The following is a 15,022-nucleotide window of genomic DNA, read 5'->3' on the forward strand; positions in this document are numbered from 1 at the left end:
GGTTTTTACATGCCAAAAACATGATGTGATTGTGAGGTACGCCGTAGTGTGGGCCTCCGGATTCATTTTGACCACCTGAGGATTTGTAACGTGCACGCAATGAATGGCACACGGTAGTTTTTGCATTGCGCCCCCTCGAAATGCGGCCGCCGCGGGAGGGATTTGATCCCGCGACCTCGTGCATATATAGACTTCATAGCCTGGGCAAGGCTGCGCTACGGACGCTGCTGAGCAGCGCCACTCCCGGGAGCACACGAAAAAGTCGCCAGGCAGCGCGGTCGCGTAGGCGTGTTGTGACTTCTTATAGCCTGGGCAAGGCTGCGCTACGGACGCTGCTGAGCAGCGCCACTCGCGGGAGCACACGAAAAAGTCGCCAGGCAGCGCGGTCGCGTAGGCGTGTTGTGTACGGGAGTACGGACTGCAAGATTGTGTCGTCCGTTGTTAAGAACGGCCCAGCTGAGATGCAAGTTTTGCCAGCCAGTTTCGACAGCGGCGTCAACTTTCTTGGAACGCCACTGTTACGCTCTAGCCTCGTCGCCGTTGTGACTGAATGCGATCGGCGGACCAACTATTGTTACTGAGCCCGCTACCACCGCCCTGGTCTGCCACGAGCGGGGGAGTGCTCGCGGGAACGTAGTTCGAGGCTCCTTCCCACGCGTCGTCCAAGACGCAAGACAATGGGCACCCAGCCGCGCTGCGGGGGTCAGCTCGGGGAATAAAAGGCACCTTTCCTGACACAAGCCCCGAGTTCTACGAAGTCCGTCTGACGTCGGATCCGGACCGCGAACCTGTGCGGAAGTGTGTGTGTGTGTAAGCCGTCCCGCAGAGATGCGGCTTGTTTACGATGCCTGGACGAACGTTTCCGTCACCTTGGGATCGGGGGGGGGGGGGGGGGGGGACCGAGTGTTTATAAACCGCTGTTGTGCGGCTGCTCAGTGTACTTTCTCAAGCAGTCATGTTAGACTGATGCACTTTCTCTCGCAGTCCTGCTAGATGGATGAACTGCATGTGGATACTGTAAATAAACCCATATTCCTCGTTCTCGATGAGAAGCAGTCATTCCCTTCATCAACGTCTTCAGCGTGGATAAAATGGACGACGGCATGGGGCTCAACTGCTTGCAACTTGCTACTATAGACATGTTACCAATCAATCGGGCTCTGTGAAACAAACACGAGAAAGCACAATGTGCGTCACACGCGCAAATCAGCCGACGCTCAATGCGTCACTCAATGCACATCGAAGTAGAGCTGCAGCAATATTCTCGTCGTCACGAGCAAACTGTCATGACTGAGCTACAAGGCGAAGCAACAACGCTGCGGCGAATAATAGCAAGCATTAAGGAAGACGGCAAAATTTCGCATTCCGACTCCCTGCTGACAACATTTATCCATGCCTGCATGTGTTCCTTTTCGTACCATTTACCCGGGAAACTGTAGAATTGGACACGCGGCTGCAGATCCCGGGTGTTTTTGCCGCTGTCGTGGTAGTTCACCACGCAACAGTACCAGGCACCTTGGCTGCCCGACCGCCGAATCATCGCGAAACTGCGGTGACGCGAGGATCAATTTTGCAAAGATCGCGGGCACCGTGAGCGCCTCACGGCGCCGGCGACCTGATGTATGGTGACGCCGCTCTCCGCCAGGGAAGGCGTGACGCTGGCGTTTGTCGGCAAACTTGAGGTTGGGAGCCCTATATAGCAGCGCAACGCCATAGCTGTGAAGCCACCACAGCGGGTCAGGCACGAAAGAAAACAATTACGACGACGCGGGCGTTTTACAGCGAAAGCTGTATATAGCTATACGCTCCGGCGGTGGTCGATGTCCGTCCGTCTACCGCGTAGCGTCGACACGAAAAAAGTTTCACCTCGAATTTCTCACGAATGCTCTGTAGCTCTCACTCTAACGTAGGTATCTTGCAAAAAGATCGCACTGAAATTGGCCGCTAAGACGACTCTATCATTATGCCGAGTTTCATTTACTTGTCATAAATAGTTCACAGCAAAGTTGTAAACGTTACAGAATTCCCGCCTGCTGTCAGTACATAGCCGTCTAAGGAGGATGTATGGTTACAGAAAGCGGCTGTAACTCTTGTTTTATCGAAACTATCCCCACCGAAATGGGTAGGCCACGTATCACACGTACCCCTTAGGAGCAGGCAGCTTTCGATCAGCAACGCCGCGAGCAGAACCGGGGGATCTCGTCTATGCCGTGCTGATGTTGTATCCCAGGCACAAGAACAGGCTCGTGCAGCCGAGCGCAAGCAGCAATTGCGTACCGAGGATCCGGCAGCCTACCATGCCGTCGTTTAATGAACCGTCGGGCTTAACCCTGTGATAAACACCGGGGCCGCACGTTTCAGCTTCGCTGGTTATAACCGTCTGCACGGAGCGCTTGAGCGGTGATTTTTTTTATATTCCGCTTAATTAGTTAGTTAACCAAGATCAATTATAAAAAAATAATATTTACTTTAGGGCCAAGTGCATATCGCTACGTTCAGAAATGACCGATCCAATTTCTCTTTTTCTTTTTCCTTTATTTTTGTGTATGACAACGTACATGCTGCGTGGTGATCTTTTTTTCGGCGTTTAAGGAATCCCGCGAAATATGAAATAAAACCACGTGACTGCGCTCATGCGCTATCGTATTGCAGTGCTCACAACCGTGCTTCGAGAGAAAGAACCGTGCGCGCGGACCGTGGCGAAGTGAGCGACCGCGGCTCTAGGCATCGGCTCCACAGTGCGTCAGCATCTTTGACGGTGGCACACGGAAAGGAAGCGCCGTCGTCCCCGATAAGCCAAGCTCGAAGCACGGTTGGGGAAGCACTGAATGCAAAAAAAAAATATATATATATATCTTGAGGAGCGCCACATGACGGCATACATATGTCGTTAGTTTCATCCAGCTGCGGCAAACCACTTCTTTTTTTAATCTTTGGTTCAAGTTGCGTGAAGCACCCTCTGTATGGCGCAGCGCCGAACAGGGACGCGCGGCCACAGCGCAGTCGTTCTGGCAAGATACGCACGAATTAAGAATCGATCCCCAGCGGGTGTATCGACGACTTTGTAATATGGTATCGCCCTGACAAGAGTGCGTTTGCTTCGCTTTCTTTATATTTATTCGTCTTCTTTTATTACTTCAAAGTAGTGACTGCTCTTTCTTGGGGAAAGTTGACCGCGCGCCCGCGGGCGTACGCGAGGCGCCTACTATAAGTACTACGTGCCGCAATTATGCGGGGAGGCGCGGTGGCGCACGCACGCACAAGAGCGCGCAGGAACGCCTGCACAGGCGTGCAGCGGGAAACAGTCGGCGCCTCATTCCCACACTCGCTCTCTTCCCTCAACCCTCGCGCGGGGAAGCCGTGGCCGGCCGTGTGCGTCGTGGTGCGCAAAACAACAGCAAAAGTTGGTCGCTATTTGTTTTCAGCACACGCGGGCCCTCGTTGAAAGCGAAGCCGCGAGCGCGCGAGTTGGGCAAAACAAAGCCGCGCTAAAGGGGCCAGCGGGCATCGAGAACGAGGAAATCGGTGGGTAAGTGTGGTAATTGTGTAGCCATTGCGAGGGCGTTAATTTTGCACTTTCTTGCTTAGATTTGATTTGAGGCGGAATAGGAGAAATTAGAAGAGCACACGGCCGTCGCGCGGGAAACGAATAAAACCACGACCACTAAAGGGACGCGATGTGCGATGTTGAAAAAAAAAAAAAAAAAACACGCGCACACGACCAGGGTGACGCACGAAGGTGGTATTTAGAACATTCGGCTAGTACAAGAGCGTCCACTGCGCTGATCGTCTCGGTCGGTTGAGCGCATTCACGCATTATGAATCAACCACCGGTAGTATACGGTGCCCACGATATGTACATATGTATAGCTGATATGTATTTAGCGTTATGTGGTGCGGGTGCACAGGCGGTACAGAACAAACCGGCTGCGAAGACGCTCAGAGAGACGGATTGAGCTTAAAGGTGTCGAAACCTATATATACTCATCACGGCACCATGGCGTGCCCTCTGCGAATTTAAGGCTGAGATATATATATATATATATATATATATATATATATATATGTGTGTGTGTGTGTGTGTGTGTGTGTGTGTGTGTGTGTGTGTGCTTGGGCATTCTTTTTCTTTTTTCAATGTTCACTCACTCGTTCACTCACTGAAGTATACTTAAAATGTTTTCCTGACTTTCTGATGAAAAATTTTATCACATGAGTACTGTTGCGTGGCTGGGTAACCGCGGCGGTATGTACTCCTGATACGTTCGACCACGGGGTACACGGATAGCCTGAGAAACAAACAAGCAACAAAAACAGCCGCATGCAGCTCATTTCTCACATCCCCCCCCCCCCCCTTTGAAAGGGTGATATCGAGAAAGCAGGAGACAAAATAAAAAGCTGAAGGCAGCTCTGAGCTGTTATTCATGAAGGCCCCATGACGACATTCAGTGGACACGAGTGTTTACGTATACTCGTGCGTAAAACTTCATGATCGTCATACGCCCGACACGCGCGCCTTGCACACACAACACGTATACGGCGCTATACGTTACACTCTAAGTTTACACCCTTTGAGTCGTATCTTGCCACACAACGGTAAACGTCATCTGTCTTGTCCGCATTTCCTTTCCTTAACGCTGCGAGCCCAGTGCTTCCCAGTCACGAACAGCATGCTCGTTATCAGCATGACATAGCAGTGTCGACAGGAAAGTAGCGGGCGCGGCGTTTTCAAGAAATGAAACGCAAGCAAGGCAGATGACGATTATTGTTGTGTGGCAGACATATACCCCAAAGGGTGTAAACTTTTTTAGAGTGTACACTCTTACTCTTAAAACGGTTGCACCCTTGGGGTGTATATTTGTCCCACAACGATAATCGTCATCTGCCTTGCTTGCGTTTCCTTTCCTGAATACTCGGCGCTCGCTACTTTCCTGTGGAGAATGCTGCGTCACACTGATAACGCGCATGCCGTTTGTGACTGGGAAGTACCGGGCTTACAGCGTTAAAGAAAGGAAACGCGGGCAAGACAGATGACGATTATCGTTGTGGGACAAGATACGCCCCAAAGGGTGTAACTTTTTCTAAGAGTGTAGTGCAAGAATCGTGCCTGACAAGCGCACTCGCAAAGGAGTAAACAACAAACGTAATATAGCTTGTAAGACTCGCACATAGTAGGAAATATCGCAATTTGAAAGGGATTGGTCGGTTAACACCGTGGCGTCGGCAATTAAAGGAGGTGGAGGGGGGCGTCGCGTCACCTCGCCTCAGATTTCAGCATGACTGCCACTGCAGCTACTCGGCCAATAAAGCTCAGCGCCTGTCAAGCGACTGCTCCCCCGCCCCTTTGCTCCACTACAGTGTACTAGATTCTAGTACACTGTAGCTCCACCATCACAGTACTTCCAGCGCCCCTGAACCGACTCATTCCGACTTTCGAATCTGGGCTACACTTCAAATGGCGCAGTGCCCTGGACCAGGGGCGCAGCCAGGAAGGGCACATCAAGCGTGTGTGTCCCCCCCCCCTCCCTACCTCGAAATATTTTTGCGCCAATAATAATAATAATAATAATAATAATAATAATAATAATAATAATAATAATAATAATAATAATAATTATAATAATAATAAATTACGCGAATTGGAGTGGCTTCTAAACGTGACTAGCCGGTTCGCTAATTTTCTCCCTGGCTTCTGTTGCAGGCAAACAAGCCTCCTCTGAGGGTCCGGACAGGGCGACAGCAGAGTGATCGGAGCCGCCCCGCTCGATGCGCGCCTAGAGTCCCCGCCATGCAAGTCTGCGTGCCCCGCCTCCTGGTAGTACTGGTGTTCGCCACCCCGCTCAGCGCCGCCGGTGAGCACGCAGTGTGTATGCACGAGCTCCGCCGCGCACAGGTTTCCAGCCATTGTTCAGGAAGCTGACTGTTTTGCATGTGCGTCGTGGGCTGGGCTGCGCACGTTCACGCGTGCTCGAACGTCCAGGGGCGGATTACGCAGTGAGGACTCGTTCTCGCGTGAACAGACGACTGATGGCGAGCGCTAACTCTTTCGTCAAGCAGGTAGACTTGCTGCCCTATACAGCCGTGCTCGCGGCCTGGGCGCGCAGCCTGGAATTGAGAGGTGCGTCGAGCAGGCTGGATACACGTGCGTAGAGTATGTATACTATGTGTCCCAGCTAACGTATAGCCAAGCTGTTTAATGAAACAAAATATTTAATAAACATGGTGCAAAGTACAATTATAACGCCTATTCGGTCGTCAGCGATATGACGACCGAACACACTCAAGTCTTAAAATTGTATCTTGCACCTTGCTTTTGTTTTATTGCGATAGCAATTATATGGGCACTCCGGGCGCATTTCTGCCGTCGGCGTCACCGTCACCGTGAGGTTCCGTATTAGTGAAAGCGTGTGAGGGTGAGCCAGCGAATGCGGTTCAATCTCGCGTACGCGAGCGAGGAACGCCGCCCCAGATGCGTGCCCTCTCAGCACCACCTAGACAAGAGAGGGTGTTAACCCTCTCCTGTGGCGCGCGAGGGAGGGTGTTCAGGCGGGGGAGGAGGGCCGTTCTTTTACGGCGGCTTCTAGGGTGCCTCGATGACCTCCTCGCCCGCCGCTCCGTACACAGTGGAGACAACCACGGCGTCTACTACGGCGTTGGCCACGCGAATCGCGGACGCCGTGGTAGACGCCTTTGGCGGACACCGTAGGGACGCCTTCTGCGACGTAGCCAAAGTACGCACCCGCGCGGGCGTCATCTTCAAAGCGATCTGCGATGTTTGCAGAGTGCGCGTACTGCCGGTAGCTTCGTATGCGCTGTGCTTTCGACGTTTCGTTCGCGTTGAAGCGGCAGATGCACGGAGGTCAATTGGCTCGCGGTTGCTGCCGCGATTCTTAACACCAGCGTTTTCACAGACAGTTTCCGCTGTCATCGAGCGAGATGTGTTCAGTTTACCTGTGCGCGCGTGACTCCATGCTGGTTAATTTAGTTAAAACATGTTGACGGGCTAGTTGGTATGAATCCATGATAGAATGTGTAAGCGCTACTGAACAAGGACTTGGAAGGAAGGAGACACACAAAGACAGTGCTAGTCTGTCTATTTCTCTCTACGTCCTCGTTGAGTCCCACTTACATATTCTATCGTTAAGTTAATTAGTAAGCGAATGTTTACAAGTTTATACGGCCGATAAAACTGCTATACTGACTCAGTACAGCTATCTACACTTTGCTATCGCAGTCTGTGCATCGCCTTTCGGGCGGAACTGCTAATTCTTTAATATTTCATTTTTAGCTGAACAGCTTGGGTAACGTTAGCTGGGACATCCTATGTAGTTTGTTTTCTTCTTTTTTTTAACTGCACCAGGAGGAGGAGGAGGAAAAGAAGGAAGGAAAGGTCAACCAGACGCACATCCGGTTGACCTCTCTACCCGGGGAAAGGGTTTAAGGGATGACAATTAAGAAAGGCTGCACAGGGAAGGAAGAAGGCACTCTCAGTGTGAACACGTGCGGTTGTCCATCACTTCATGGAATCGACTGGCCAGCCAGTCAATTCCATGAATTGTAGCAATGCCCGCGTCGCTTTGTAAGCCTGCGACGCTTGGGGCCACGGTTCGAGAACTCTGAAAATGGTCTGTTGTCTAATCGGTTTACCACACTCCGAAGAACGTCGCGCTATGTCATAGAGATCTTTGACTGCACCAAATTAAAAAAAAAAATGCCTGTGGCGGATTGCGCAATTAATTTCTACCCTTGAACTAAATTACTCGATGAGGCAGTCATTGTATACTTCTATAAGAAATCAGAATGTCTAACTGAATAATTAACATAATTATGCTAATTATTTTTTCAATTAATTAGTTTACGGCACATATTTCAATCTACACTCTTAACAATGTTTGCGCCCTTTGGGGCTTATCTTGTGCCACAACGATAATCGTCATCAGTCTTGCTTGGGTTTCCTTTCTTGAAAACTCTGCGCTCACCACACACATGTCGTTCGTGACTTGGAAGTATCGGGCTCGCCGCGTTAAAGAAAGGAAATGTGGGCAAGGTAAATGACGATTATGTTGAAGGCATATCCACTTGGACCGAATTACAGGACTGCACCAGTTCTGAGATGTTAATTTTCAAAGTGTCCGACGAAATGCATTGGTGTTCCAGTTACATTTGGGTGCAAACTTTTTAAGAGTGTGTCATCATCATCAGCCTGTCCTATGTCCACTGCAGGACGAAGGCCTCTCCCTGCGATCTCCAATTACCCCTGTCTCGCGCCAGCCGATTCCAACTACCGCCCGCGAATTTCCTAATTTCGTCGCACCACCTTGTCTTCTGCCGTCCTCGACGGCGTTTCTCTTCTCTTGGAACCCATTCTGTAACCCTAATGGTCCAACGGTTATCTAACCGACGCAAGAGTGTGTGTGTACACTCAAGAAAGTTTTAGACCATTTTGTGCTTGTCTCCAAACAATAATCATCATCTATCTTGCGTGCATTTCCTTTAACGCTCTGCGTTCGCTATTTTGCTGTCAAGAATGTCATGTCACGATGATAACGCGCATGCCGTTCGTGACCTGGAAGTATCAGGCGCGTGGCGTTAAAGGAAAGGGACGCTTATTATTTGTGGACAAGATAAGCCCCAAAGATTAATAGGGTCGCTGGCGGCTGGTGGAAGGAGGAGCTTGTGCGTACATGCAGCGTACAGACAAGCAAAGTCTGTCGCATTATCACGGCATATTTTTCAAGCTCTAAGGCCTTAAAATGTGTATAAAGTGCTTATAGTAGTGTATTCGTAGAAATCAAGCACAATATTTCGCGTTGGTACTGCTGCGTTATGACCTTCTGTCTTGCTATCGATGTTTTCGTACAGAATTTTATTCTCTATATAGTGGTCAAAATAAAGAAGAGAGAAAAAAAGGAGGGGGGGGGGGGGCGGAGTAGCTATGGAGATGATTGTCGCTTTTAGATTGCCGCAGAGCGCGTTAGGGAGAGCATAGGAGTAAGATTAGTTAATGGGCTGTACGACACCTACCGCGCAGTATATTGCTCTCGCGTGTTTACTCGTTTCGAATGTTAACTGTAACTACCACGGCATGCCTGGTAAAGACAAAACGAAACACAAAGGTTACTTTTGTTTATTGTTAACTTTACGCAATACCGTTCTGCATACATCTAAACTTGGCACATATCTGAATCGAAACAGCGAATGAGATAGATAGAAAAGCACAGGAGAGCACTTTTATCCGTTATTGAACAAGCGTCCAAGGAAAGATGCGTGCAAAGGGCCATACGACATGCAGTGACGTAGCTAGGTCGTCTGGCACCCGAGGCCCATAGGTCATCTGTCACCCCCGACATCACCCCCCCCCCCCCCCCCCCCCGGTGTAGCCGGCGGAAAGAGGGGTGTATTCAGACGTATGTGACCCCCCCCCCCCTCCCCCCCGCTGGCCCCTGGCACCCGGGGCCCACGCCTCCCCCCCGTTGCTACGCCACTGATGACATGTAAACCTCGCACATGTCGCGCAAACTGCGTCCTTGGTCACGCACTGCCGCGTTCGCCGCGAGCGTCGAGAGAAAGACGCAGCCTTCCAGGAAATTTCACTCTTGGGAACCCCAGTTGCTCTTTCCCCTACGTAGTTACATGCGAATTCCGCACTCACTGAGTATGTCCCGCGCGTCTGCAAACAAGGAACGAGTCGACAAGTCGACGCAGCGTTTCGGCTTCTTTGATCGCGCACGACACCTACGCACAAAAGTCTCAAGGCCGATAAGGCGGCGTAATTTGTCTCCTTCTGCGGGTGGCTAGCATTACTTTGGAAGCAGAAATGAGCCCGGAATAGACAAACGTTAAAGTTCGCTTATGTTTTCTTTCGTTTTTGCGCGAACAAAATTAGTTCGCGGCATGACATCGTCTGCTACTTTTCCGTGTCGCGACCGCGAAACGGAAACAAACGCTAGTGTTGTAGCGTTGAGGCGTTGACGCGAGAGTGAACGGCGAGCGAGATGCGAGCGAGCAACCTTGTATGGTATCCGATATCCAATCCGAGCCAATCCGCTTGCGCATGCGGCTCATGTGCGACTCGGCCCTCCGCGCGTGTCGCGTGTGTGCATCTTTCGTCTGTTGAACTCGGTGTGTTCGATTGGTTTGTTTTTAACAGAAGCTGGTGGTGGTAAATGGCCTTTGTTTTATCAAGTTCTAACCAGTTTCCGATGAAAATGTGGATGAATTATTAAAAGGACCCGTTTGCATTGTGGTTACGCAGCTCCTCGCCTGTGGGATTCGAAAGTGAAATCAAGTGTTCTTGGCGTTGTCGCTGTTGCTTGAAATGCTTCGAGTCTCGGCACTTCGATGGTGTGCAACTTTTGCTACTCGGCCCAGCGGCCGTAACGGGGAGCGAGTATTATGCAGCAACGGCGGAGGTGGCTGTGTAGTACCGTCCGAGCCGCTGCCGAAAGCGGTGCAAGCCAGTGAAGCCGTCACCTTGGACCAGAGTACGGTGGAACTACTCGAGCGGCTCTCCTTAGTTGACTTTAGTAACGCCGAGGCTGTGACACGTCTTGAAGAAGCCGTCAAATTCGCCAGTGTCATAATGAACGTTGACACGACGGGTGTGGCTCCGATGGTGACTCCTTTAGAGAACGTGCCTCTGCGGTTACGGCCTGACGTCCCAGTTGAGTGTTGTGCCGAGGAAATTCTCAAGAACGCTAAATTGACTGAGGAAGGATACTTTGTCGCACCGCCTGGAAACATACCTTTGGATGTGAAGTCCGACTACGGACTGACGGGAGGTGGCATGGCCAACGCTGAAAAGTGATAATCTTTGTTTCCGTTGGTGGGCACGAATTAGTAGTTTGTCCTTCCTGCTTGCTTTCGTTTTTATTATTATAACAATAAACTGACCCTTGTTTTATCACCAGCTGGTTTTCGTGTCAATTCATCTTGCAAAGCGTGCTGTCAGTTTTGATCGCAACGCATTGCAAAAGAGTATGATTTTTTTTTTATGTTGTTGTAAATGTCAGGTTACTAACCGTTTCTAAACTGCATGGCTGCAGTCTGTCAGAAGCAAGTGAGAGGAAAAGATTACACCATGCACTTGTTACACTGTGCTAAAGGCACAAAATTGAGACATGCAAAAAATAACTTGTTAGTGTTAATGTAATTTTTTGCAACTATTTTCGTTGTTACTCATTGTATATTTTTTTATGCACACAGCAATAAGACCTCTTTGGCAACGTAAGCAGTTGTTCCAATGGTTATAGCAAACTTCGTGCTATATATTTCACCTTGTTCATATTTCAGCTCTCTGTTCATTGCGCAGATGGACTCTGTGCAGCAAGCACTTTTTCAGAACTTGCCTTGCAAGAGGTACTTATTCAAAAGTCTCTTCAGCATATGCTGATACTGTAGTATTGTAGGGTTAGTTAAGCAGCTCAACATTATTAGTGCGGGTTCCTGAAGGGTGGCAGTTCTACTGAAGGGTGGCAGTTCTACTGTGGTTGCTTTTCTGTTTTGGAGATGTGCTCTGCAGGTTCAAGAATACTTTTTAATGTTGTAATGTTGTCTGTGCCATCTTGTAAATTAACTATTGCTTTGTTTTGCATTCATGCAGGTCCAAGTTTACAAGACACACCTCTAGAGCCAGTGCTTGCAGTGAAAGGAGATGAAGCACTGATTGATTGCGTAGTAAAAGACCAAGCAAACTACACAGTAAGGGATTAATATACCCTATCATAAAAGCAGTTGCTGCACAGGGTTGCTTGATGCCATCTTTTCACTTTTTAATTTGCTGACCAAAACTTTTTCTGTAATAGGTACTATGGAGAAGAGTTTCTGATCGTGACAAGGGAGCTGTACTGACAGCAGGCAATGTGCGTGTCATTGGTGATCCCAGGATATCAGTCTTACATAATCCAGGTAAAAACAAACTGCATACAGTGTTGTTCACATTTATGATACTGATGAGTTATGATACTATAATTATAAATTTTTCTACTATATTGTGTAGGTAGGTATATGTATAGAATCAGCCTAAATAAACAATTTATGATCCTAATGACTGTGTTTTCTAACTTCAACACTTGTATGAGTGGACTGCACTGTACTGAGAAAATCATAAACACCTTTGGTCTTCACTCATAAGAGAAACTTGAAACTCGACCTAGGTACTGCATGAAAGAATTGGGTACTGCTATTCAGGCAAGCTAAGAACTGCTAAGCGTCATTTTATGTAGTATTAGTCAGTTTGGATGCTTGAAGGAACACTAAAAACAAACTACATTGTTATATTAACTTAAATGGAAAATGGTGCTATAGACTAATTGTTTTCACCTGTATTCATATTTGACCTTTTCCAAAATGTCCCCATCCACTGAGAACCTTAACACAACTAATACTTTTGTCAGATGGATACTTTCAAGCGTGGTTGAGTTGATGCAGGTTGAGCACGGTTACATATCATTTTCAAGCATGCATGATTTCAATCATCCTGCGCTCATACACACTTCGATCACATTATAAAAACTTGATGAAGGCTGTCTTAAAGAGGGTTAAAACTGCCCTTGTGATGTGTGTATACCTAAGAGTAATTGTGCTTGCAACTTAACTGTTTCTTATCGTGTACTCATCTAGTTGATGACTGTCTGAATTTAATTCAAATGCAGAGCACAATAACTGGGTCCTGAGGATTAGCAATGTACAGCCATTGGACTCTGGTCGATACAGCTGTGAGCTGAACACTTCACCCAACCAAAGGATAACAAGGTTACTTACAGGTGAGAGCGATGAACTTTGCAAGATTGACCTGCGACAAAGTTGGGACATTTTGTAAAGAGAGAGTCAGAGGTCACCGTGCCAGTATAGTGTTAAGCTGTTAGTGTTACTGGCCAGTCTGTATACAGTAGGCTCCTGTTAAGCCAACCTGAAGGGATCACATATCAGATAGGTCACATCCATATTTGTGGACGCGACCTATCTTTGCCATTTCTGTGCAGTGGTAGCAAGGAATAGAGCATGAACGGTAAGCTTAAGGTAAATTGAACATTCTGATAACCTAAATTACTTCCATTTTACTTCCGAGTGATATGTATCGTTACAGAGTACCACTTTGGTGAAGGCACTACCGTGTTTTATGTGACATTTGACGTGGGGCGTGTCAGTAGGAACCTCAAAATATTTTGTTTTCTTTCTTGAAATGCTTGAGGCCAGTGAATAACTTGTGCATCTAATTCGAGCGAGGGATTTAATTCTTTCTATGAAGAAATGTAGCTTGACTGACTTCACAGTATTCAAATATTTAGTTACTCTAGTTATGATGACTCATCATTAAATACTCAAAGAGTCATTCTATCACCTTGATTTGCTTTCAGTGGAGTCTCAAGGACCACCTATGTTTCACATATGTGTATCGACATTCGATCATAATTCGTGACTGAAGTGGATATTCGAAAACATTTGTTTATGTATGCATCTCGTATTTGAGAATGTTCCACTTGATTTGCAATTAGTTTTACAATTTTTTTCAAGGATATGTTATTTGCTGTGCATTTTACTAACCCCCTTCCTTCTGATTTTCCTTTTGAACAAAATAAATGGTACTCCTTACTATTCAAACTGGATTAAGTCGTTTTTTAGCATGCTTACTAGAAAGTGACAGCATCGGGCAACATAGCGTCAGCCTGTCTTGACCTAAAACAAACTTCTGTGTTACTCAGGGCACTCGGGGAGAACAAAGCACTCAGGGAGAACCTGGAAAACTCGGGGAATTTGGAGATGTCAACTTGGTAGACACCCTGTTATTGTTCTTAAAGCCACAATACTATGAATTCTGAGCAGAGTAACATACTCAGCAATTTTTTATTGGTTTAAGTTTGCATGAATGTAGTCATGTTGTCAAAGTGTATTAGAAGCTCTTTATAGTCAATGCTATTAAAGCTGCTAAAATGTGCACTATATTGACAGTCAGTGTAACATTGTTTCCTTATATGTTGATTTGTGCTATATACCCACACATGCAATAGCCCTGCTAAAGAGCTGCAGTGTGTAAAGATAAGAACGAATAAATAAATACTTATCATGAGTTCTTTTCTGTGAGCTGTATTAACTTACAGAGTACATATCAACCCAGGGCTGGCGGTGTAATACATAGAGCACATATAGTACTCTTGTTCAGGAAGGGTGACATTGTCTATTGGTGGCATAATGTCATAATATTGTTTAGTCTGTCGCATTTGTGGCCTGTGGACCAGTTTAAAATAAATATTCATCTTTCATTCAATACTGTGGCTGTACATATACATTAGAAGTGTTGTACATGTAGAAAAAAGTAGCTGATCCATTAAATTGTGCATTTTGGATTAGATTTTCTCTACTACAGTCAAGCCTCTCTATAACAAAGTCGCATCTGGCACAAACATTTCTTCATTATATCCAACATTTGCTATAAACATATATTCATTACACGTGGATGTTTCCGATAATTCTTTGTATCCATGTTCACTTATATAGTCGTACCTTTACCCATTGCGTGTAGAGTGTATCAAAGGCTGTAATGAATACTGCTCAAGTGTTGTTTTCCCAGTGTAGAAATGCAACTCTGCTGTTACCTGGGTCCTGTGAAGGTTGCTGGGTGACAACTTGTAACATATCTTTTGTTTCAGTTCTTGAGGATGCGAGGCGCTCAACACCGTTCCTCCTCACACACAACTATACAGGTGGGCATTGCTTGCTGCCAATTCGCTCCCCACTTTGAGTGTGTGTGAAGCGCTGCACTTCTGCGCGTGTAAATACTCACACCTGCTTTATTTTTGTCACCCCTCCCTTTTACCTCATCCCACCGCAGACTGCTGCAACGAGAGGGGCATCCCACCCGAGTGCTTTGGCTACTGCACACTCCAGGGCATTGTCACAGGACGGCACCACAGTCCTAGGACGTGCCTTGAGTACATTGGAATCCTCACACAGTGTCTCACAGGTCAGTTTAGCTTCCATGCTGAGACAAACATAAAAAAAAGCACATGAAGCTAACAAAGAAATT

The 15,022-nt window shown here is 47.5% G+C and overlaps 1 protein-coding gene across 1 annotated transcript in view; it reads left to right on the plus strand.

The window, feature by feature from the left end:
• Positions 1-15,022, plus strand: part of LOC126547235 (Ig-like and fibronectin type-III domain-containing protein 2) — a 97,596-nt gene that overhangs the window by 33,480 nt on the left and 49,094 nt on the right. The window contains exons 2-7 of the mRNA XM_055062831.2: positions 5,699-5,849; positions 11,600-11,697; positions 11,802-11,904; positions 12,651-12,761; positions 14,646-14,699; positions 14,828-14,959. Of these exons, the coding sequence (XP_054918806.2) occupies positions 5,786-5,849; positions 11,600-11,697; positions 11,802-11,904; positions 12,651-12,761; positions 14,646-14,699; positions 14,828-14,959 (562 nt within the window). The 5' untranslated portion in view covers positions 5,699-5,785. The remainder of the gene's footprint in view (positions 1-5,698; positions 5,850-11,599; positions 11,698-11,801; positions 11,905-12,650; positions 12,762-14,645; positions 14,700-14,827; positions 14,960-15,022) is intronic.

Source organism: Dermacentor andersoni, chromosome 1, assembly GCF_023375885.2.
Source record: "Dermacentor andersoni chromosome 1, qqDerAnde1_hic_scaffold, whole genome shotgun sequence".
Lineage (NCBI taxonomy): Eukaryota > Metazoa > Arthropoda > Arachnida > Ixodida > Ixodidae > Dermacentor > Dermacentor andersoni.